This window comes from Notamacropus eugenii, chromosome 4, assembly GCF_028372415.1.
Source record: "Notamacropus eugenii isolate mMacEug1 chromosome 4, mMacEug1.pri_v2, whole genome shotgun sequence".
Taxonomy (NCBI): Eukaryota; Metazoa; Chordata; class Mammalia; order Diprotodontia; family Macropodidae; genus Notamacropus; species Notamacropus eugenii.
The window spans coordinates 275,394,382-275,418,052 of record NC_092875.1 but is presented as its reverse complement, the minus strand read 5'-3'; the positions used below and the strand labels follow the sequence as shown (position 1 = coordinate 275,418,052).

Sequence of the window (23,671 nt, the reverse complement as noted above, 5' to 3'; positions counted from 1 at the left end):
GCACTGTGCTCCTGAGAATCCCTCTGACCCTGCCAGCTATAACAGGTTAGCTTGGTATTAAATGGAAAGGGTACTAGACTTGGAAATGGAATTAATGGAAAGAGTATACAGCCTGTCTATTGAAACACTGGGCTTTTCTACTTTCTTTTAATTAGCAGAACTTGTAAAAGAAAGTAAAAAGGCCTAGATATCTTCCACACTGCTCTCACCCTCTACCCTACCCCTGCTAAAAACAAATAAGTAGATAACTTCAGGGACCATTTTGGGCTTCCTGTTCTTAAGAAAGTTATTATTGAAGAAGTCTTCATTAAAAGGCCAACACTGCCCTAACTCTTGAATTTGGTGATCACCCTTGAGAGATTCCTCCAGAAAGCTCTATTCTGAATGGACTTTTTCTATTCAGGATCTAGAATCTTGGTTCCTAGGGACTTTCAAAATTCTCGCTCTTCCTAGGGTAGCTAGGTGGCCCAGTGGATAGAGCAGTGGCCCTGCAGTCATGAGCACCTGAGTCTCTAATCCAGCCTCAGACACTTATTAGCTGTGTGACCCTGGACAAATCACTTAAACCTGATTGCCTATTAAATAAAATAAAATCTCTCCCTTTTACATGAGAGATTTAGGACTCAGGAATACTGTACATTTATACCCCCAGTTCTCATCACATACGTGCTTCTGCTACACAGAGACTGTGGTCCTGGTACTTGAGAAAGTAATATCATTTATGTGGACCTCTGTTTCCACATTGTGTAAAATGGAGGTGTCCAGACTCTGACCCTTATAATTCCTTCACATTCTAAATTTATGATCTGACTTAAAAAAGTTCTTGTCTTTTTTATTAAGGCCAGTTAAGGTGGGGGATGGAGAAGTAGAAGAAAAAGCATAGAGAAAAGAAGAAATAGAAGAGGGAGAATTCAGTACAAGAAAGATTTAGATATGGAATCATTGAAATATTCTAGAAAGTATATTTCATAAAAAACTGAATGAAATTTTAGAACAAAAATATGCCATATTATTAATTCAAATATAGCTCACATTTCCCCACTTTCTGTAGCACCTTTCTTTTGTTCCCACCTCTCCTCCTACCAAAAACCAAAACAAAACGAAACATTGATTTTTGCAAAACATGAGCATGAAACTTCAGGTGGCTTTTGTAGAAGTATTCCAGTTGATCTGTTATCTCATCAATTTGTGTACTCCCTTCAGCAATGCAGATCAGAACCCGTACATGCTTGCCCATCCTATCTAATTCTTGGCCATGTAGCACCCTAAGTTAACCTTGAGGAATCCATCCCAGGTACTAACTTAAACCTTCTTTGCTTTGCCTTTCCCTCAAATAAATATCATTGAAGCACATGGGCTACCCACTGGGTATCCCTTGTTCTTGCCATATAAAAAAAAATACTAACAGCTAGCATTTTTATAGAACTTTCCAGGTGTAATGTGTGTGAACACTTTACAGATATGTCATTTGATCCTCACACAACCCAGTGAGATAGGTGCTGTTATGATCCACACTTTACAGTTGAGGAAACTGAGATTGACAGAGATTAAGTTACTTGTCCAGGGTTTTTCAACTACTAACTGTCTGAGCTTGGATTTGAACTCATCTTCTGACTCTCGGCCTAACTCCCACTACACTACCTAATTTTAAGCAGCCATCTTTTTTTTTAATTCCTTTTGTCAGTGACATCCTATGCATTGCTTTGTCTTCATAATTACTTAATTGCATGACATTGTGGTCTTCTCCCATCTTTTTCCTCTTAGGTGCTTCTTGGTTGATCCCCAAAGGTAGTTTTTCCACAGACTATAATGTTGCATGACCTGGAGCCATATATACAACATTGCTGGAAGAATATCAGTATTGTATGTGTGTGTGTGTGTGTGTGTGTGTGTGTGTGTGTGTGTGTGTGTGTGTGTGTGTGTGAGAGAGAGAGAGAGAGAGAGAGAGAAAGAGAGAGAGAGAGAGAGAGAGAGAGAGCGCTTTGTTTTGGGGACAAACTTGGGGCCACCAAAATACCTGCATCAGTTTCCCACTGCCAGTCCAGCATTGTCTCTTCTTCTAGTTCATTCTGTACTCATCTCATTATATATTTGCAGATTGAGACAGCCAGTGTAGTCACAGGGTGAAAAAATCGTCTCCAGACTCTAGCACAGTGATCAGAACAATCAGTCTTGGAGCTGGGGGTGAGATCTTAGAACCCTGGCCTCAGTATGTTTTAGGGAAAGATAAGAATGAATGTGATGGCATAGTAAGACCATTTAAAATAAGCCAGATAGGATTGGCAGAACACAAATGGAATCTATTTAAGATTAGTTATCGGGACATTTTTCCCCTGAGAATAGAAGAAATTATAATAAATAAACAATACATAATGTTTTAAGTTTTAAAATAAATTAACAAGCACTTATTAAATATTTCCCATGTGCCAGGAACTATGTTTAATATTCAAGATATAAATAAAAGCAAAAGCAGATCCTACTAATTATCTGACTCAACTTGTTTTCCTAAAGCTTGCTCTTTTATAGTACCTGTGTTTGGTCCTTACCCTCACCTCCACCCTTGGCTAACACGTAGGTATATATAGTCATGGATTGGGTCAGCTGAGAGAGCCAAGGCCTTGGGCTTTCACAGCTAGAGATACATGCGTATTATTTTTTAAATTTTACTCTGAGGACCTACCTTAAAATTATGTTTTGATGACTTTGATCAGAATCTTTTTACCACAAAATGCTTAGCATTTAAAAACCACATGCTTGAAAAAATGAATTTTTGCTTTTAATGATGTTTTGCTTTTTTGAAAATCTAAGTATATAAAATAATACTGTTGTTCTTTTTTAAAAGTTTTTTTGTGAATTCCGAAGTCAGGTTTTCAGAAAAACTTTTACTTTTCCTAATTTCTGAGTCTAAACATACTATTATAATTTGTTTTGGGCAGAAAGCAGTGTTATGTTACTAGAGAATTAGATGAATGTTAAAAGTTACTACAACACAGTAACTTCAATTTAGAAACATAAAGTGAATGTAACTACTGGCTTGGTTATATTGATAAATATCACACCTAGATTTGTTGTGCTTTGAGTTATCAAGTAACTCACTCAATCCCCATTCTTACCCTCTTGTAGCATCATCTCCCATTACAAAAGATTCTTGTGTAAGTCTCAGCAGATTGCTGAATCCAGTTTAATGAAATTTAATTCTGTCGCTTTTTAGTCTTTGCATTTTCAAGGGGAGATTTAAAAGTTTTGAAAACTTCTTTTTTATGGAAAAAAGCTACTTTGTATTAGAAAATCATTTTCAGTTTACTTGTGTGCTTGTAGTAAAGCCTTAAAAAATTTGTCATTCTCTAAACTGGTGGTTTAAAATCTTCGCACCCCAGTTATTGTCCCTAACCAAAAATGATATAGATTGTAGTTCCTCTGTCTGTCTTTTTTGTTTGAGATAAATGTTAGTGAAATACCTTTAACTTCTAAGTGGTGGGCTATAGACAGTAAGGATAATTTCTCTTTATAGGGCTTTCTGGTGTGATTGTTTAATAGCTTTGGCATTGATCTTTTGCTACAATCATCTTTAATCAAAGTAAACTGAAAGAGCAAATATTGATTTTTTTTATTGTCTATTTTCCTCACATGCCACTGCATATGTTGCCTATAGGAACTTATCAAATATTAGCATTCTTTCTCACTTATTGCATATTGAATGAATTTAGACTGCAAGTATTAAGCATTCATGGGGTGAATTATTAGGCCACTTGAGTATACATATTTAAAAACAAAAATGTATCCTGCCATTGCATAAATTGTCATGTGCTTATTTTCACTCCTTCATTGACCTGTTTTGTTTTTTGGGGGATATTCTCTTGACCAAAGTAGATTGTGACTTCTGGTACTTGTGTTGGGGTCCCAAAGGCCATCAGCTGCTCCACCTTCTTATGATAAACCTGACCCCAGACAATAACAGTTTTCTGTAATTCTTTGACAAATCTATACTCAAAGCCTTTCCAGAATGGGTAGGTTCTGTCAGAACTTGTGGCTCTCCTAACAAAGCATAGAAACCCAGTATAATCTTATATCATGTCTTACAGGGTATGAATGGTTTATAGTATATTAAGGCAAGCAAAATGGACAAACCTTTAACTGATAGAAATGTAAGAGAGTATTCCAGGCAGTCTTCCAAAAGTTCACTTGGAAGTTATTTGTTTGGAGCTTGAGATAACATTTCTTACAAAAAACATTGTTTTAAATTGTAGCCAGTGGCATTCCCTGGTCATTTCCCACCCATGCCACTTGCACTCTGGGCAGCTTCCTGCACAGGAAACTCTGCTCTAATCTTGGGACCATAGGCTATGGGAGATGGACTTTCTCATTTCTTGACTGGAATCAGATCACTTGCCAGCCTTTTCCGAAGTCTGCTCATGTCTCTGTATTCTTTTTTTGTTTGTTTACAAGAGATACATTTTATTTTTTTTTTATTTTTTCCCAATTTTTATTGATTATTTCTAGCTTTAGGTTTTTATTTATTTATTATTAGTTTATTTATTTATTTTTAGTTTTCATCATTCATTCCATTTGAGTTCCAAATTATCTCCTCATCTCTCCCCTCCCCCACCCCAAAGCTGTGCATTCCGATTGCTCCTTCCCCCAATCTGCCCTCCCTTCTATCACACCCTTGTCTTCCCTTATCCCCATCTTCTCTCTTTTCTTGTAGAGCAAGATAGATTTCTATATCCTATTATCTGTATTTCTTATTTCCCAGTTGCATGCGAAAACAGTTCTCAACATTCATTCCTAAAACTTTGAGTTCCATCTTTTCTCCCTTCCTCCCTTCCCTTGCATCCCCACTGAGATGGCAAGTAATTCAATATAGGGTATGTATGTGTAGTTTTGCAGAAGATTTCCATAATAGTCATGTTGTGGAAGACTAACTATATTTCCCTCCATCCTATCCTGCCGCCCATTTATTTTATTCTCTCTTTTGACCTTGTCCCTCCCCAAAAGTATTTACTTCTAATTACTCCCTCCTCCCCTTTGCCCTCCCTTCTATCATTCCCCCACCCCATTTATCCCCTTACCTCCTACTGCCCTAAGACAGATTTTCATACCAAATGCAGTGTGAATGTTATTCCCTCCTTAAGCCAAATGTGATGAGAGTGAACTTCACTTTTTCCCTCTCACCTCCCCCTTTTTGCCCTCCATTGAAAAAGCTTTTCCTTGCCTCTTTTATAAGAGATAATTTGCCCCATTCTGTTTCTCCCTTTCTCCTCCCAATATATTCCTCTCTCACCCCTTAATTTTATTTTTTTAGCTATCATGCCTTCCTATTCAACTCACTCTATACTGTCTGTATGTGTATGTGTGTGTGTGTGTGTATGTGTATATAATCCCTCCAACTACCCATATACTGAGAACTAAGTTTCAAGAAAAGTTTCAAATATTATCTTTCCATGAAGGAAAGTAAATATAAACATTTCAACTTTAGTAAGTCCCTTATGATTTCTCTTTCCTGTTTACCTTTTCATAATTCTCTTGATTCTTATGTTTGAAAGTCATATTTTCTATTCAGCTTTGGTCTTTTTGTCAAGAATGCTTGAAAGTCCTCTATTTCATTGAAAGACCATTTTTTCCCCTGAAGTATTATACTCAGTTTTGCTGGGTAGGTGATTCTTGGTTTTAGTCCTAGTTCCTTTGACTTCTGGAATATCATATTCCAAGCCCTTTGATCCCTTAATGTAGAGGCTGCTAGATCTTGTATTACCCTGATCGTATTTCCACAATACTTGAATTGTTTCTTTTTAACTGCTTGCAGTATTTTCTCCTTGACCTGGAAACTCTGGAATTTGACTGTAGTATTCCTAGGAATTTTTCTTTTCAGATCTCTTTCAGGAGGTGATTGGTGGATTCTTTCAATATTTATTTTGCCCTCTGGTTCCAGAATATCAGGGCAGTTTTCCTTGATAATTTCAAGAAAGATGATGTCTAGGCTCTTTTTTTGATCATGACTTTCAGGTAGTCCCATAATTTTTAAATTGTCTCTCCTGAATCTATTTTCCAGGTCAGTTGTTTTTCAAATGAGATATTTCACATTATCTTCTATTTTTTCATTCTTTTAGTTTTGTTTTGTAATTTCTTGGTTTCTCATAAAGTCATTAGCTTCCATCTGCTCCATTCTCATTTTGAAAGAACTATTTTCTTCAGTGAGCTTTTTAACCTCCGTTTCCATTTGGCTCATCCTGGGTTTTTAAAGCATTCTTCTCCTTGTTGGCTTTTTGGACCTCTTTTGCCATTTGAGTTAGTCTATTTTTAAAGGTGTTATTTTCTTCAGCATTTTTTTAGGTCTCCTTTAGCAAGCTGTTAACTCACTTTTCATGATTTTCTTGCCTGCTCTCATTTCTCTATCCAATTTTTCCTCCACCTTTCTTACTTGATTTTCAAAATCCTTTTTGAGCTGTTTCATGGCCTCAGACCATTGTATATTTATTTTGGATGTAGAAGCCTTGACTGTTATGTCTTCCTCTGATAGTATGCATTGTTCTTCCTCATTGGAAATGATGGAAGAAAATACCTGTTCGCCAAGAAAGTAGCCTTGTGTAGTCTTATTTTTTTCCCTTTTTGGGGCATTTTCCAAGCCAGTCACTCAACTTTTGACTCCTTTGTCAAGAGGAGCATTTAGTCTGGGGACCTGTAAGTTCTAAGTTCCTCCAAGGTGGCACAATGAAGGGACTGCTCTCCTGGACTGCGCTGTGGTCTGGGAGCTACTGCAAGCTTTTCTGCCCAGGATCTTTGAAGCTGTCTTTGGCGTTTGTGGGTTGAGTAATCTAGGAACCTCCAGTGCTGCCTGGGATTCCGCCCCTAAGGCCTGCTAGCACTGTGCGGCCTAGCCTGGGCTGTGTTCTGAAGGCTGCTCTCCATCCTGAGCCTGGTGCAATTCCTGTCCCCCTTCCAGGTTGTCTTCAGTTGGAAGTCTCTTTCACTATGTCGTTTTGTGGCTTCTGCTGCTTTGGGATTTGTTTAGGGTCATTTTTTAAAGGTATTTTACGGCCTATGTGGTGGGGAGCTAGAGTAGGTGCATCTTTCTAATCTGCCATTTTGACTTTGCCCCCCTTGTCGCCCTTCTTATTCTATTGAATATAAGCTGTAATCGCATTGTGTTTGTTTTTCTGACCTGTATTTGCATAGTAACTGGCACCATGTTGTTCAGTTGTTTCAGTTATGTCCAACTCTTCATGACCACATTTTGAGTGTTCTTGGCAGATGCTGGGGGTTTGACCATTTCCTTCTCCAGCTCATTTTACAGAGGTGGGACTGAGGCAGACAGGGTTAAGTGACTTGCCCAGGGTCACACTGTTAGTTAAGTGTCTGTGGCTGGATTTGAATTTAGATCTTCCCAATGCAGGCTTGGTGACATCTGTGACACCTAGATGCGCCAACTGACCCTTAGGAAGTGCTTAATAAATGCTTTTTTTTATTCATTCTTTTGCCAGCCATCCAACAGTATAACATGATGGGAGATTCAAAAGAATTATAGAATATATTATCCCTGTCCTTCGGGAACTTACAGTCTAGTTGGGGAAGAAAAATTAATGTGATTTAATCCATACACTATGCTGTTAATGAGAATTTCGGTGAGCAGTTACAAGATAAGTTGATAAGATGTTCAAGAGGGTGTGTGTGTGTGTGTGTGTGTGTGTGTGTGTGCGCGTGTGTGTGTGCGTGCGTGCGTGTGTGTGTAAATCACAGAGTCTTAGAGTTTGAAGGGACTTCAGAGCTTATCTTACTGAACCCATAGAAATGGTCATACATTAATGTAAGGCATCTACTACTCCTTGAGATAATTCATTCCACTTTTAGTTAGTTTTGATTGTTTGGAAATTCCAGTCCCTACCCCCTTAGGTTGAATCAAATGTGCTTTTCTGCAACCTCTGCCCACTTTTTAGCCCTGTGCTTAAGTCACTTATGTTGTATGTACATAGTCAAAGAAGATAGAATGAATATTTTTCTTTAATCTTAGTTCCCTTTGGTTCTTGTACCATGGGCAAAGCCCTTCCTTTCCCAGCCTTGGTTTCCCCATGTATAAAACTATGCTAATGACATGGTAGCCTGAATATTCAGGACTTGAAAGAATGAATTAGCTGTTTAGAAGGTTATTGAGAATGGGAATTAGGGCTACCAGTGATGCATTTCATTAGTACCTTTCATCCTGAGGTCTAATAATGGTGACCATCTTCATAGCATCTGTAAATAGAAGCCTAGGAAGAATACATGCTTACTATGCCCATTTTTGCATATAGAAGCTGAGATTAATAACTTGAATCATTTGATGTTACTCATCAGTGACACTGCTCAGAAAGGGTGTGTTGAGGCTCAGTATTTGCAAGAGTTGTGGATTCAGAATCAGGGGAACTGATTCAAATCTTGGTCTGCTAGTTGCTTCCTATGTGAGTTCAGTAAAATTCCTTTCCCTCTCTGGGCTTCAGTATCCTCAAATGAGAAAGAGGGAGTTAGAGCCAGGGGTGGGAAACCTGCAGTCTCAAGGCTACATGTGGATGGATGTTGTAGAACCAATGGATTTATTCTGCGAAGTTTGGATTCTGTCAAAGGGCAGCACTTAAGGACCTAGAGAGCCACATGTGACCTCAAGGCCACAGGTTTCCCACCTCTGGATTAGAAAATGTCTGAGGTCCTTTCTTTTTGTAAATTCTATTTTCCTTTATTCCCTGTTGTCAGAATATCATATATGATAAACTAATTTCTTTAACTTTCAGTCTTAATAGGAGAGTGCAGTGTTCCATAGAATTGAAAAGTTGAGTGACTTTCTCTGAACGGGAGTGCTTTTTAACAAAATGGTGTGTCAGAGTGGTCGTAGCCTAGCTGCTTTAGAATTGTCCATCTTCACACCTGAACATACTGTAGGTCAAGTTAGTGTGAGACCCTTCATAGCAACCCAGTTTTGGTTTGGTTTAATAAAACATCTCTGACTTTCTTCTTGTCATACCCCTTACTCTATCTTCAGCCCCAGACCCTCAACCTTGAGGCCTTGGAAACCAGATTGGTTAGAGTTAACTGGTCCCACCAAGACCTTGTTGTTTGGCCAGCACTGCTGAGCAAGTTCCCTGTTGTCTTCTCCTCCACCCCATACACATTTTTTTTTACCATCTCTGGTGTTAGGTTCTATTGTTATCCTCATTTTACAAATAAAAACTAATGTAGGTTAAGTGACCTGCCCAGGGTCACACAACTAAGAAGTGTCTGAGGCAGAATTTAAAGTTGTTTTCCTGACTCCCAAGTCCAGTGCTTTTTTCCACTCGGTGGCCTAGATGCTTTGTCATTGAAACAGCAGTTGATTAAGGATCTACTCTGTTCCAGTTACTGTGCTATAAAGTTCTGGGAATAACAAGAAAATTGGGGAAAAATACCTCTGCCTAAGAATGTAAGCTTCTTGAGAGCAGACATTGTCTTGCCTTTTGCATTTTTATCCCCATCACTTAGAGCCATGTCTGGCACAAAAATGCTTACTAACCTTCTACAGGGAAAATGACCTGCTCCCCCTACCCTGAGGTGATACTTCTGTAGCTTCAGTAGACACTGGTGGGAACACATCTCCCAACTGTGTAGGTGCTAACCCATCCCACTCCTCATCCCAAATACCTACTGTGACAATAGATCTGACACTAACACTAAGAAGGAGGACTTAAAGATAAGTTAGTATTTCTGACCACATCAATTCCATAGAGATTTCTGGGGCTTTTCCATGCTTGATCTTCATTTCCCATTTTTTGTGGGTATGTTTTTTTAATGCATTTTTTAAGTTTCTGAAGCTCCCACATATCTTTCCAATCTCTTTTTTTCTCAGAGCCCTTATTCATCATTAGCTTGTCATTGATCTTTTATGTGAAAAGCAGAAGAGTCTTCGTTACTTTTTCACAACAGCACCAAAATCTATATTTTTGCCTGCAGTGAGTATGGCATTTATTCTCGTTTTGTTTTTCTAAAGATTATTTAGGAAAAAATTGTGAAATTTGCCATCATAAGGGTTTGTTTCAAATGCCAAGTAAGGATTGCTCCCCCCTTCCCCAAACGAATTAGAGTTGAATTAGTGGTGTTATTATTTTTGATTTTGAAACAAATCTCTTTTTTTTTCATAAAGATTCATGTTGTGAAAATTTTTAAAGTTAGGGGTAACCTTACAGATCAGTTAGTCAGCAAGCATTTTTAAGTGCCTTCTATGTGCCTGACACTAGAAGCACAAAAAAAGCAAGGGAAAAAATGAAAAAATCTAGTGAGGGAGCCAACATGCAAATATGTAAAACATACATGTATATGTGTATATAAGTGTGTGGGGGGGTCACATAATGAAAGTCTTTGAATGTCAACTAGTATTTCATATTTGATCTTGGAATTGGTAGGGAACCACTATAGATTATTGAATGAGGATGAGGTGGGATATGTGAGATGATCAGACTGTGCCTTAGGAAGATCAGTTTGACAGCTGAATGGAGGATGGACTAGAATAGGCAGAGACTTGAGGTAAGGAGACCCTTCAGCAAATTATTGCAATAGTCCAGGCATGAGGTGATGAAGGCCTGCCCCAGGAATGGTAGCGTCATCAGGAGAGTGAAGGGAGCATATTCAGGGTGGGTGGTAGGGGAGGGAGAAGGAAATAAGTATTTATGTATCCTGTTGTAGCCTTAAGTATTAAATACATAAGTATTATGTAGCCTATTACATGCTAAATCTCTACTATACATTGTGCTAAGCACTTCACAAATATTATCTCATTTGATCCTCAGAACAGCTATTTTAACCATTTTATACTTGAGGAAACTGAGACAAACAGAGTTTAAGTGATTTGCTCAGGGTCACACAGCTAGTGTGTCTGGGGCAGGATTTGAACTCAATCCGAGGCTTTTATCTACTGTGCTACCTAGTTGCTGTACAAGACGTGTTATGGCAAGACATGGTAAGAGATTGAATATGAGTGGTAAGAGTATGAGAAATGGGGAAGGATGCCTAAGTTGGGAGCCTGGGTGATTGGGAGGATGTGATGATATTGACAGTTATCAGAACATCAGGAATGGGGAAGGCTTTGGGGAAAGGTGGTGACTTCAGTTTTTGACATGTCAGGCTTAAGATGATAGCCGGTGTGGGATGTATGCAGTATAGTTGGTTGGAGATAAGAGGCTGAAAGTCAGCAGAGAGGCTTGAGCTGGAGGAAAAGATCTGGGAATCATCAGACCCAGAGATAACTGAGCTCTTGGGAACTGATGAGATCATCAAGTGAAATAGTGTATATGGAGATGCCAGCTTCACTTTAAAATGAACACAGGCCAGCCCCACCTCTCATGCCCTCGTTTATCTATCCCTGGTTCCATCATTTACTAGCTATGTGTAGTTTAGCTTCCCTGGCACTTAGTTTCCTCATTTGTCAAACAAGAGGTGTTAGACTACATTATCCTTGAGTTTACGTTTATGATCCTAATAATTATTATAACTGACAGGTTTAAAGAGCTTGATATACACCTTATCTCATTTGACATCAACCATCCTATAGATGGTATCCCTATTTTACAGAAGAGGGAACAAAGGCTAAGAAGTATATAATTTATTGGGGTAATTGAGATAATTGGAAGAACCAGGGCTAGAACTCAAGTCTCTCAGCCAGTTCTTTTTCTGCTATTACAAACTACATCATTTTTAAGATTTCTGTAAAGATCCAGCATTTAAAAGATTTCTATAGCAGTGCTGAAAATTAAATTTCTTGTTAAATATTTTGAGTTTGTGTCTATAGAAATATTGGGAAAAGCACTAGCCTCAGTTCTCACTCCTTTTTGATCCATTCATACTTGGAAATTAAACAGATACTCTTAGGACCAGTGACTTCTAATTTTATCATGTAATAACATACATTGTATTAAAAGGTAATTTAGGGACTCCTTTTTTGTTTGTTGTTTATTTATTTGTTTTGTCTTTATGTCTAGGGAATTGCCTTGCCTTTAGTACACTCTTACTTTCCTACTAAAGCTCCTTGAGTTGAGTTGCAATCATAAAATTATGAATCCACATTGGCATTTAAACTTCATTGACTCCAACATGGCAAAGAAAAAAATATTAATTCTGTACTGTGCATTGTAGGCACTCTGCCAGAAACAGTTAAAAATTAGCATTAATCTAATAACCCAAGTATTTCTAACTTGGAGAGAGTGTTCTGATCAAACAGGCACAGTCCCCCAGACCCTTGGACATGTCCTGGACCAGGAGGAATTGAGGCAATATTTACAGGAATATTGAACAAAGAAAAGAATATCATATGTTGAAATAACATACTTAGGTTAACATTCCAAAACATTTGTCACCTTCCTTGACCATTGTTCTCAGGGATTGCTCGGACTTCCTCTCAGCAATCAATGAATCCTTTCTGCATGGAGAAGTATTGGGGGTAACCCCATCCTTTCTGGATTTGTAGAAAGAGGATATTGCCCTTAGGTGATTTAATAGCATGATCTCTTCAAGGCCCGAGTGAAAGCAATATGTATAACCAGACATATAGGTACTCTTTTTTTGAAGTTTGGTTACAGCTCAATCCATTTGCCCAAGGAAGTCCTTTTGTCCTTATTCTAACCGACTTAAAGAGAAAAATCTGGAAAAGGTTTTTAGGCCAGAGAAAATATTACTTAATATTTCTAGAGAAACTAAAATGCGTTTTTTTAAATATGCTTACATAAATATAAATATCAAAAAGTCTTAACTGACATTCTTGTTGTTCCTTCCAGAGTGAGTGGGTAGTCATACTTGACTACTCTAATTTGACCTGTTACTGAAGTGCATTAAAGTAACTTATCTCATTTATGTAAGATTTTAAGACAAAGTATTTTCCTAAAAAAACACTGTGAATTAAAGAATCCAGGCATTATGATCTCCATTTTTCAGCGGAGGAAACTGAGCCACAGCAACTTAATTGACTGGTTGTAAATCAGTACCATAGCTGGTAGGTAAATTTTTTGAGCTGGAACACAAATGCAGATGCAAATAGGAGCCATGGTAGAAGTAGGTGAATTAAATAAATAAATGGTATGTAGGCTCAGTTCTGAGTCGGCAAGCAGTGGGTACTGAGAACTTTTTTCACGAATTAGGTTTCATAGCCCTCTTCTAGTTTGCCAAGGAAAGCAAGGAATTATAATTTCAGTGTCTGTTGAAATGAAATAAGGGAAAACATTGGCCAAATGGCAGAATGCAGGAGAATAAAGGGGAGAGGGTATTTTGCCAGTCATTGGGGTTTGATTTCATGAGGATTTCCGTGGTGGAAGTGGTTAGGATTAGACTGAAGTAGTACAGTAAGGGAAAGGACATGATGAAGAAGGAAATTCTGTGACATTTGCAAAGGACAGAATCAGATAACAGTGTTCTAGCCTTGGGTCAGGTCAGCCTGCCCCTTTTGTTTCTGTTGAACCTGTTGTTATCTGAAGTTCTGAAAAGGTCTCTGAAGATCTTGAGATAAACAGTCCTGGGATACGGGTAGCAAGTGCTGCGTCGGTGATTTTATGAAGGCAGCAGTTGGGGCCTGACTGACATCACAGGGCAAGGTAGATCAAGTATGTGCCAGCACTGGGGATACAGACAAAAGTGAAGGTCTCTGCCCTCCCTCAAGGAGTTTGGATTATACTGGAGGAGACAAAGTAACATAAATAGCTCTACACAAAAGTAATATAAGGGAAAATTTGCGGGGGAGTCTGGGGGAGCAGGCAGAGAACAGTAGTGGCTGGGTTAGATGAGGAAAGGCAAGATGCAGTGCCGTAATAAACTCAGTTTTTGTGAACTAGTGGTGATGACATGTGTCCTCCTATCATTTACAGTCTTTTCCTTCAGACTTTATCTGTTTGTTTCTCCAGCGCATTTATTGCAAACAGCCTGACCTACTGGATAAAAGGTCAGCCTTGTAGTCCGGAGGTCCTGGGTTGAGTCCAGCCTCAGATACATACTTGCTATGTGAATTTAGACCATTCATTTAACCCTTCATTGCCTCCAGGCAACTCTTGTCCAAGGCCAAGACTTCCCTGTGATACCTGAATTTGTTTTTTTTTCACAATAAGAGTTCCTTATACCAAAAAAACAGCAGTCATGTACCATACAAGCTAACAAAATACTTACTATGCAACATATGTGTAATGGTTATCTGTATCTGTATGTTACCCTCTTAGCATCCTGAGCTCCTTGTAAGGAGAAGGGATTGTTTAAGTGAACTTAGTATTTACTCCAGTGGGGCAGCTAGGTGTTGCAGTGGCATAAGTGCCAGGCCTCGAGTTAGGAAGACTCATCATGTTCCCTGAGTTCAAATCCAGCCTGAGACACTGTATGACCCTGGACAAGTCACTTAATTCTGTTTACCTTAGTTTCCTCATTTATAAAATGAGCTGGAGAAGCAAAGCCTTCCAGTATCTTTGCCAGGAAAACCCGAAATGAGATGATGAAAAGTCAGATAAGACTAAAAGGATTGAACAACAAAAATTTGCTTCACTGCTTTCTCTGCATATAGCTAATTATTAATATATGTAATGAATGACCTATTATTGTAGTCTTTTTTAAAAAAATACTCATTCCCTTGTTTTTGAATCATTCTAATCCTACAGTTTATTCTCTGGAATACCAATTATTTACTGAATTCTTAGGTGCCAAGCAGTTGCTTTAGGTGAACAGTCTATTGCTATGCTACTGACTTCTCTAAGTGACTATTTTTCAAGGCTTAAAGGACGTATTTTTCACTCTCCTCAGTCCTTTTTATGATATTGTCACTGATGAAAGCAGATGCTTTTGAAACTGTCAAAATGTAGTTGTAGTGACCTCTGTCTCATTTGTGCCATGGGGGTTGGTGGTGACTAGTCCCTGGTGTGTCCCCCATCTCTGCCCTGATTTCTGTACTACAGGGGCATGACATCTGGCCATAGAACTACAAGCTGGGAGCTGTCTCTGGACTAACCATAAAGCAGCATTGTTAGAGAGGAGAAAACAAATAAGCCTGTCTTATTCAGAATACTGGTCTTTTACTGAAGGGTACTCATGCCCGTGCCTACCACATTTCTGGGGGTGGAGAAGGTCTTTAATTTTGCATGGAAATGCTTTGCTAGAGTAAATGACTCAGTTAACTTTATAACGTTACCTTTATTTCTGTGCAGAGAGGTACAAAGTAAGTATGCCTTGTTTTACATAGCAAAATGATTCCTTGAAATGTCTTATGTAAATCTAATCTGTATAAATTCATTCACATTTTAAATGTAATAAGGAAACTTGCTGTTGAAGGAATTATATAGGGGAAAAAAAGGATTATTACCCCAGTTTTGCAGATGTGGAAACTGAGATTCATGAAACGTTGAGTGACTTGCCCTGAAGATTGCAGTGGGCTTTGAACTTAAGGCGTTGTGACTCCTAGAACAGCACTCTGTCTACTATGCCATCCTTCCTCTCTTATCAAGATATGTTTCTGGCATTTATTATAATTTCTTTACCAGATTCTGTAGCTTATGTCTTTCTCAAGTCCCCATTCCTCTCATGTGTTTACCTTCTGATTTGGTTTTCTTGTTTTTTCATTCCTAACTGTTAAGGTTGCTCCTTGAGCCAAAGGTGAAATGTTATTCTCGCACTTTTGATCAGTTCTTTTTTGTTAGAAAGTGTTAGATCTTACACAACTTTGCCTTAAATTGGCATCCCAACTTTGTGAATCATGAGGTTGTCCTCTGTTTTACTTAGGTGATATGTTGATGTTCTGTGTAGGTTATCTTTGAAAAAAGTCAGATGTGAAGTGCAAATTACCTTTGATATGATGGTCTCTTTCCATTTTGCAGTAAGACAAATAAACATGCCCTACTCTAAATAGCTCTTTGACCCTTTTAGCAAATGGAGTAACATTTCTGAACCACAGTTTCCACTCATTTAAAATAATGCCTATACCTGTCCCATTTAATAAGATTGTTGTATTTATGTGTTTAGAAGCATTTAAAAAACCATGAAACAACCCACACAAATTTATAAAATAATTATTTTCTTAATACTAGTTTCTTTAACACTAGTTAACATACCTGAAATGTTTCTCCCCATTTTGTTTTTCATTGTACTTCTTACGTATTTTTTTTTTTTTTACCCCAGATTAATACTGAAGAACATGTGGATGCAGCTGACCAGGAAGTTATCTTGTGGGATCACAATATCCCTGAAGATATCTTGAGGGAAATAACCAAACCTAAAGAGGTCCCAGCAGAAAGTGTTACTGTCTGGATTGATCCACTTGATGCTACACAAGAATATACAGGTACAGTTTGGTAATCTAGGGTCAGTCTAAGAGGAAACTTTTTTTGCAATGAAACTCACAGAATATTTGCTGAATACAGTATAGTATGAGGGAATTAGAATAGATTAACTCTGGGGCTCTTTCCACCTTAAAAATTTTGTGATCCTAGTGTCTCATACTTGCAGGTTTTAAAAATAACACTGTATTTTTTAGGAGAAAAAGTCAGCCGTTATTTTTTCTGGTGAAGTTGTATTGTACTTAAATGTCTTGAGCAAAGCAGTGATGTTATTTTCTATCCAAAGAGATAGCTTACTGATACTTATTTGGGGGAAACCATATGGCTTAGTGGATAGAGTGCTGGACCTGGGGTCAGGAATACCTGAGTTCAAATGCAGCCTTACTCACTTAGTAGCTGTGTGACCTTGGGCAAGTCACTTAACCCTCTTTGTCTCAGTTTCCTCATCTGTAAAATGAGCTGGAGAATGGCAAGCCACTCCATCATCTTTGCCAAGAAAACCCCAGAATGGGGTCATGAAGAGTTAGACACAACTGAACAACAGAAAGAATGAGTAAATTTTGAATCATTCAGTTTTAAGAATAGAATTGGTCTTAGGATAGACACCTTATGAAGAAATGGCCATCCTGGTTGGCTAAGGGATTTGCCTGTGCTCACACATTTAGTTAGTGACTGAGCCAAGACTAGAATCTAGCTAGCATCTAGCTAGAATCTTCTCACTAATATTTCCTTTTTCTTTCTTCTTGGAGGCAGAGTTAAGTGACTTGCCTAGGATCACATAGCTAGTAAGTGTCTGAGGCTGGATTTGAATTCAGGTCCTCCCAAGTGCAGGTGTTCTATTCATTGCACCACTTAGCTACCCCTATTTCCTTTTTCAATACATTGGCTTCGGAGGTGATTTAATCACTTAATCTTTAAATAGGTTTATATTTATAGATAAACTGACCCAAGCATGGAGCCTTTTAGTTAATAAAAGGATTATATACTCTAACCTTTCATAGTCCAAATCCATTCTCTAATGTTAATCTTTTCTCTAATAAAAATGATTTAGATATTTCCAGGACTTCGGTTCATAAACACACCAAGCTGGAAGGAACTTCCTAGATTGTCTAGTCCAGCCTGTATCAGAACTGGATTTCCCTTCAAAACATCCTAAACAAGTGACCCTTTAGTTCATGCTTGAGGCTTGGAATGACAGGGAGGGAACTCACTACTTTTTTAAAACAGCTCATTCTGTTTTTAGACAGCCTTAATTGCTCAGAAGTTTTTCCTTCTAGTGAAGGAATTTGAATTTGAATGTTCCTTGTGAGACATTCAGATGTTTTTCTGTGCCTTGTGATAGAATTCATCCATATCTAGTGGGTTGTGAATTCCTTGTGGGCTGGTCTGTGTTTTCCTAGCATGCCCTACTTATATGGGTTTTCTTCTTACTCTTTTTACTATATTTGTTTTATCCTTCTCAGTCTGAAGATACCATATTCCTAAGTTGTTCAGTTGTATCCAACTTTTCATGTCCCCATTTGGGGTTTTCTTGGCAAAGATAGTGCAGTAGTGTGCCATTTCCTTCTCCAACTCATTGAAAATTGAGGCAAAGAGGGTTAAGTGACTTACCCAGGGTCACACAGCTAGTAAGTGTCTGGGGTCAGATTTCAACTCAGGAAAGTGAGTCTTTCCGACTTCAGGACTGCACCACCCAGTGTACCACCTAGCTGCCTTGTTTAGGCTTTAAAAGGGCCACAGAACAGAATGTATTTAACAAGTATCACATGGCAATGAGATGGGCAGCAATAGAGCACTGGATGTAGAAACAGAGCTGGGTTCAATTCCTGGTTCTTAGGCCACAGGCACATTCCTCTGACCTTTTTAAGTTTTTACAACCTCAGTCCCAAGAGCAGAGATAATATCATTTGGATTATCTGCTTCACAGGGTTATTTGGAGAACCATTTTTTTCCCCCCACAAAGAGTAAAAAGTGCTATAGAAATGTTATCCATGTATATAATATATATAAAATTGCCTGCTTTCTCAAGAAGGGAGGGGGGGAAGGGAAAGAATTTGGAACTCAAAATTTAAAAAAATAAATGTTAAAAATTATATTTACATGTAATTGGAAGAAAGTGTTAAATATTAAAAAGGGAGAAAAAGAAAAAAAAGAATTATTGGTTAAAAAATAGATTGATTTCACTTGGAAAATAAAAAATCAGGAATGATGCCCTGGGATTTGAAATCAGAAAACATTATGATATAAAATCTGGTATTGCTCATCTCTTTCCTTCACATTTTTTTATTACTTCATTTGATATTCTTGACTTTTGTTCTTCCAAGTAAATTATTATCTTTTTCTAATGCAGTAAAATTTTTTTTGTTAATTTAATTGGAATGGCATTGAATATATGAATTAGTTTAGGTAAAATTGACATTTTTATTATATTGGCCCTGCCTACCTATGAACAATTATTATTTCTCCAGTTGCTTAAATCTGATTTTATGTGTGTAAAAGGTTTTTTTTTTTCCTTCATAATTTTGTTTATATTGGGTTCATTTTGGCAGGCATACTTCCAGGTATTTTATATTATCTAGTTATTTTAAATAGGGTATCTTTTACTATCTCTTGCAAAGTTTTTGTTTGTGATATATAGAAATGCTAATTTGTGTGGATTTACTTTATATTCTCCTACTTTACAAAAATTATTATTTCATTTAACTTTTTAGTTGGGTTTTTGGGACTTTCTAAGTATATCATCATATTGTCTGTAAAAAAAGAGGTAGTTTTATTACCTCATTCCATATTCTGATTCCTTCTGTTTCTTTTTCTTATTTCTATTGCTAGGATTTCCAATGCACTATTGACTAATTTAATAACTAATAAATATTTTAATAAATTAATCCTTTTTGAATAAAATATACCTCTTAATAGCCATATTCTCTTTGTGGGGCACATTCTACCAATTTTCATTAATATTTACTAAGTAATTTTTATTTCTTTGTAGGATAAGCGTAAGTACAAAATACCAGCTAAATTCACTTTCACTTGATGAGGAGAATTTTTTGGTTGTATTCTATTTTCAGGGGAAAGAGGCAAATCTGAGGAAGACAAATTATTAGGGATTGACCAAAAATTAGATTCAGTCTAATCTCATGGAACTTTAACAACTCCAGTATATCCAAGACAGCAAGATTTGATATTTAGAATGCAGAGTTGATGACCCTGATACCTTGGCCCTGCAGCTCCCCAAGTGACCTTAGGCAAATCACATCCCTTCTTCTGACCACAGGCTCCTCATCTGTAAAATGGAAGGTTTGATCTCTTAGAGATAATCTCTAAAATCCTTTCTAACTGTATGGCTGCAGTGTTCTGAGCCATCAAAAGCATTAACTTATATTTAACGTGCAAATTTAATGCTATATTTATTGATATATCGATCTGGTGTTGTTAATATATCATGGACCAGAAGTATACTGATTAGGTTCATCTTAGATTCTAAAACAAATTGTATTTTTTTTTTTTTACAAGGAAATTCAATTAAACATAATACTCCATTCCATTCCATTTCCTATGAATCCAGAATTTATTTCATATATATTCATGACCTTGGAGATTCACAGTGGAAGATTTGAAAAGCTTGACCTTCCAGTCACTTTGAAAGGCAGGATAGTTGAAATGCAAAAAAGAACATATTCATTTGGATAAAGTACATTGGAAATAGACATTATGTAAGAAATAATCTTCCACAGAAGTGGATTGATGAAATAGAGTTTACTTTATATTTGTAAAGGGCTTATCCTGGGGTAAGGCTGCATCTGTTTAGGGCAGACTTGCCCCATGGAACCATTTCATAATCACTTTTTTTTTTTAAAGCAAATAGGAACCTTTCATTATAAAAGCTGATCTGGATTCTGGATTTATATTTTGTGACTTTAACCCTGATTTTTTTTTCTATTCCATATAGAGGATCTTCGGAGATATGTCACTACAATGGTGTGTGTAGCTGTCAATGGTAAACCAGTACTGGGAGTAATACATAAGCCATTCTCTGCATATACAGGTATTCTTTTGTCCTGATGCGTCATTTCATTCTTTTATATTATCAGTGAAGCTGATGTTTGTAGCAGTAAGTTCACACCATACTGCCACCAAATGTTCACTAAATATTGAGCTTCAAACTTGATTTACTGCTTGAAAGATACTGTTTTCCAGATTGGGCCATAGCTACTGAAAGAGAGGCCAAGAGCAGGAGTATGAGTGCCTGAGGACGTATATGTATTAGACTGAATGTATATCCTGCTATTTCAAAGCCAACTGAGAACTGCATTTTAATGGTTTTTATGCCTCTCTTTATTACAAATAATTTAAAATTGCCCGTGGTTGATAATGAGCTAGATATAATATGTAAACAGAATAATACACCCCAAATTTCACTATATTATGCCCTGCATTATCTATTTTTCCATTTTCTCTTATTTATTTTTAACTGGATAGGTAATTTCATTAGTACAGAGGGTGCTACCAATAAGGAAAATATCCTTAGTAAAGATTAGTAAAGTAAATTAGTCAAGGCTAATGCAGATTTTACCAATTTAAATAATTAATTGTGCTGGTATTTTTGTAAAATTTTATTGAGGTACTGAGGCATGGAATGGTTGTTACTTTCCTAGGTTCACACAGTCCATCATACGTGCCAGAGTCAAAACTGAATCTAAAACTTCCTGACTAGGAGCCTATTGCATCATGCTGCCTGTCATGTATATATTACATTAATCTCTATCTAGTTCTCGATAAATATAAAAAGAGAGATTTTGTTATTGTTCATTCATTTCAGTCCTGTCTGAATCTTTGTGACCTCATTTGGACTTTTCTTGGCAAAGATACTGGAGTGTTTACTATTTCATCCTCTAGCTCATTTTATAGATGAGGAACTAAAGCATATATGGTTAAGTGACTTGGTCAGGGTCACCCATGTGGTGAGTGTCTAGGACTGATTTGACCTCAGGAACACGAGTCTTCTTGATTCCATGTACAGTGCTCTGTGTGCTGTGTCATCTAGTCATCCTGGAGAGATAGATAGATAAAGGTGTTTCTGTATGTTATGGAGTATCCAGCTGACCTGTGTATTCTTCCATCAGAATATCAACCTTCCTTTTAGGTAGTAATGCATATATTTCATTCATTATCTCCTACCAGTGATGTGGTTGCATAATACAGTTTGCATGGCACATTCATTTCTTAAATATTCCACCTAAAAATCTTGTGAGGGTAGAAGGTTGAACAAAGGTACATAAAATAACTTATCTAAAGATGTAGCATATTCTGATATGTAATCCTCATTGTTGCCTTAGGGGATCCCTAACCATCTTCAGAGCTCACCTGGAGTCTTGAGCTGATCCTATAAGACTACCTCCTATAGGAAACCAGTTCTGATCCTCCCAATTACAAGTACCTTATCTCCAGAAATTACTCTGTTTACTGTATATCTACATTTTTTATGTCTATATTGTATCTCCCTTTCCCCCAATAGAATATAAATTCTTTGAAGATGAAGATCCTTTCATTTTTGTCTTTATTCCCCAGAGCCAAAATAGCATCTGGGATATAATAAGAACTTAATAAAAGCTTGTCGAATGGACTGTTTCTTCATTGCCCGGATCGTTTAGTCTAAAGAAAGCTCTTAAGGGGAACATGATAGCTGTCTTCAGTTATATGAAGGATTGTCACATTGGAGAGATAATAGGGCCAAATGAACTGGGAACAATGGGTTGAAGTTGTTGTGAGGCCAGTTGAGGCTCTCTGCAAGCAAAACCTTGCTCGCAGTTAGAGCTGGAACGAGATTCCTAAGTTCACTGCACTGCCTGTCTTCTAGCAGGGGCCGACTGAACACGTTGCTAATGACAGAGGGGAGATCTTCCATTCCACCCTGGACACCTATTGGCTCTGGGCCTGACCCCAAGCTAGTCATTTAGTCTCTCAGCACCCCAGGCAATAGTTGCTGACATACTTTGCTCTCAGCAGAGTTTGCTCACCTGAAGTTCCTTTTGCGAAACAAAACAAAACACAGATTGAGACAAAAACCGCTAAGAATCAGAATGACCTTTGAGGTTCCTTCTCATTCTGACGTATTGTGATTGTGAATTTTTTCAGGTCCTAGTCCTGTCCTTCATTATTAGCTGTGCTTCCCACTTTTGTGTTGTTCTTATATTTGATAAATATTTCATCTTTGCCTTCATTCAGATTAGTGCTAAAAGAGCTTAACAGAAGAGGGTCAAGCACATGTTCTATTGGGGACCTCATTCCAAACTGACATGGATTCCTCTGTGATCCCTCTTTGGGGGTTGGTCATTGTCCACTTCTCCAGTTGTCTAACTGCACAGTAATTTAGATAATTGGTTATCAAATTTTTTGGTCTCGGTTCCTCTTCACACTCTTAAAAATTATTAAAAATCCACCTCCTACAAAAAACTTTTGTTCATATGGATTATATCTATCGACACATGCCATCATTAGAAATTAAAATATCTTAGTTTTACTGTGAAGATACTTTTAATTTTAAAGCCCCTCCTCCCCCTGGAAGAGTCTTGGTCTATAGATTTCTGCAGGTCTAGATACTTGGTCTGTAAATTTCTCCAGGCAGAGGCACCAGACTTTAATAGTTTTATATAGTCTTTTATATAGTATTCATATAGTATATAATAGTTTAATTTATGTAGCATATAATACTATATAGTTATCCTATGTATTTTTATATAACGTATATACTATAATAAATCCTGTATATATCATAGTGTATATATATGTGTATATGCACACACACACACACACTCACACATATATGTAATACTATATATTATCTTTGTATAGCATAGCACATAGGCAATTTAGTGTAGTAGATAGAGCCCCATTTCTGAATCAGAAAGATCTGAGTTCATGTGTGGCTTCAGATAATTTACTAGCTATACGACCAAGAGCAAGGAAGGCACTTAACTTCTGCTGCCTCAGTTTCCTCATCTGTAAATTGGGAGGGTAATGACAGCATCTGTCTTGTCTCAGTTTCCACATCTACAAAATGGGTATCATAATGGCGTCTATCTCCTGGTTTTGTTTTGAGGATCAGATGAGATGATATTTGTAAAATGCTTTGCAAACCTTAAAAGTGCTATGTAAATGTGAGTTATTAACATTATCATAAATCATGCTGGAACAATTTAATCTCCCTCAGTAATAGTGACAAAACACACAAATGAGAGTGTAATAAAATATCTACTCAGTCTTGATTTCTTGATTTTTGTTCTTCCTTGATTGGATGTCCCACGTGTGACATTCTTGATTACAGGAATATAGATTTAGAGTTGGATGAGATGTTTGAGCTCTTCTACTTCAAACCCTGAGTTAAG

The 23,671-nt window shown here is 37.3% G+C and overlaps 1 protein-coding gene across 1 annotated transcript in view; it reads left to right on the top strand.

Annotated features, from left to right (window-relative positions):
* BPNT2 (3'(2'), 5'-bisphosphate nucleotidase 2) overlaps nucleotides 1-23,671 on the top strand; it is a 51,026-nt gene that overhangs the window by 19,131 nt on the left and 8,224 nt on the right. The window contains exons 2-3 of the mRNA XM_072604633.1: nucleotides 16,129-16,291; nucleotides 20,236-20,331. Of these exons, the coding sequence (XP_072460734.1) occupies nucleotides 16,129-16,291; nucleotides 20,236-20,331 (259 nt within the window). The remainder of the gene's footprint in view (nucleotides 1-16,128; nucleotides 16,292-20,235; nucleotides 20,332-23,671) is intronic.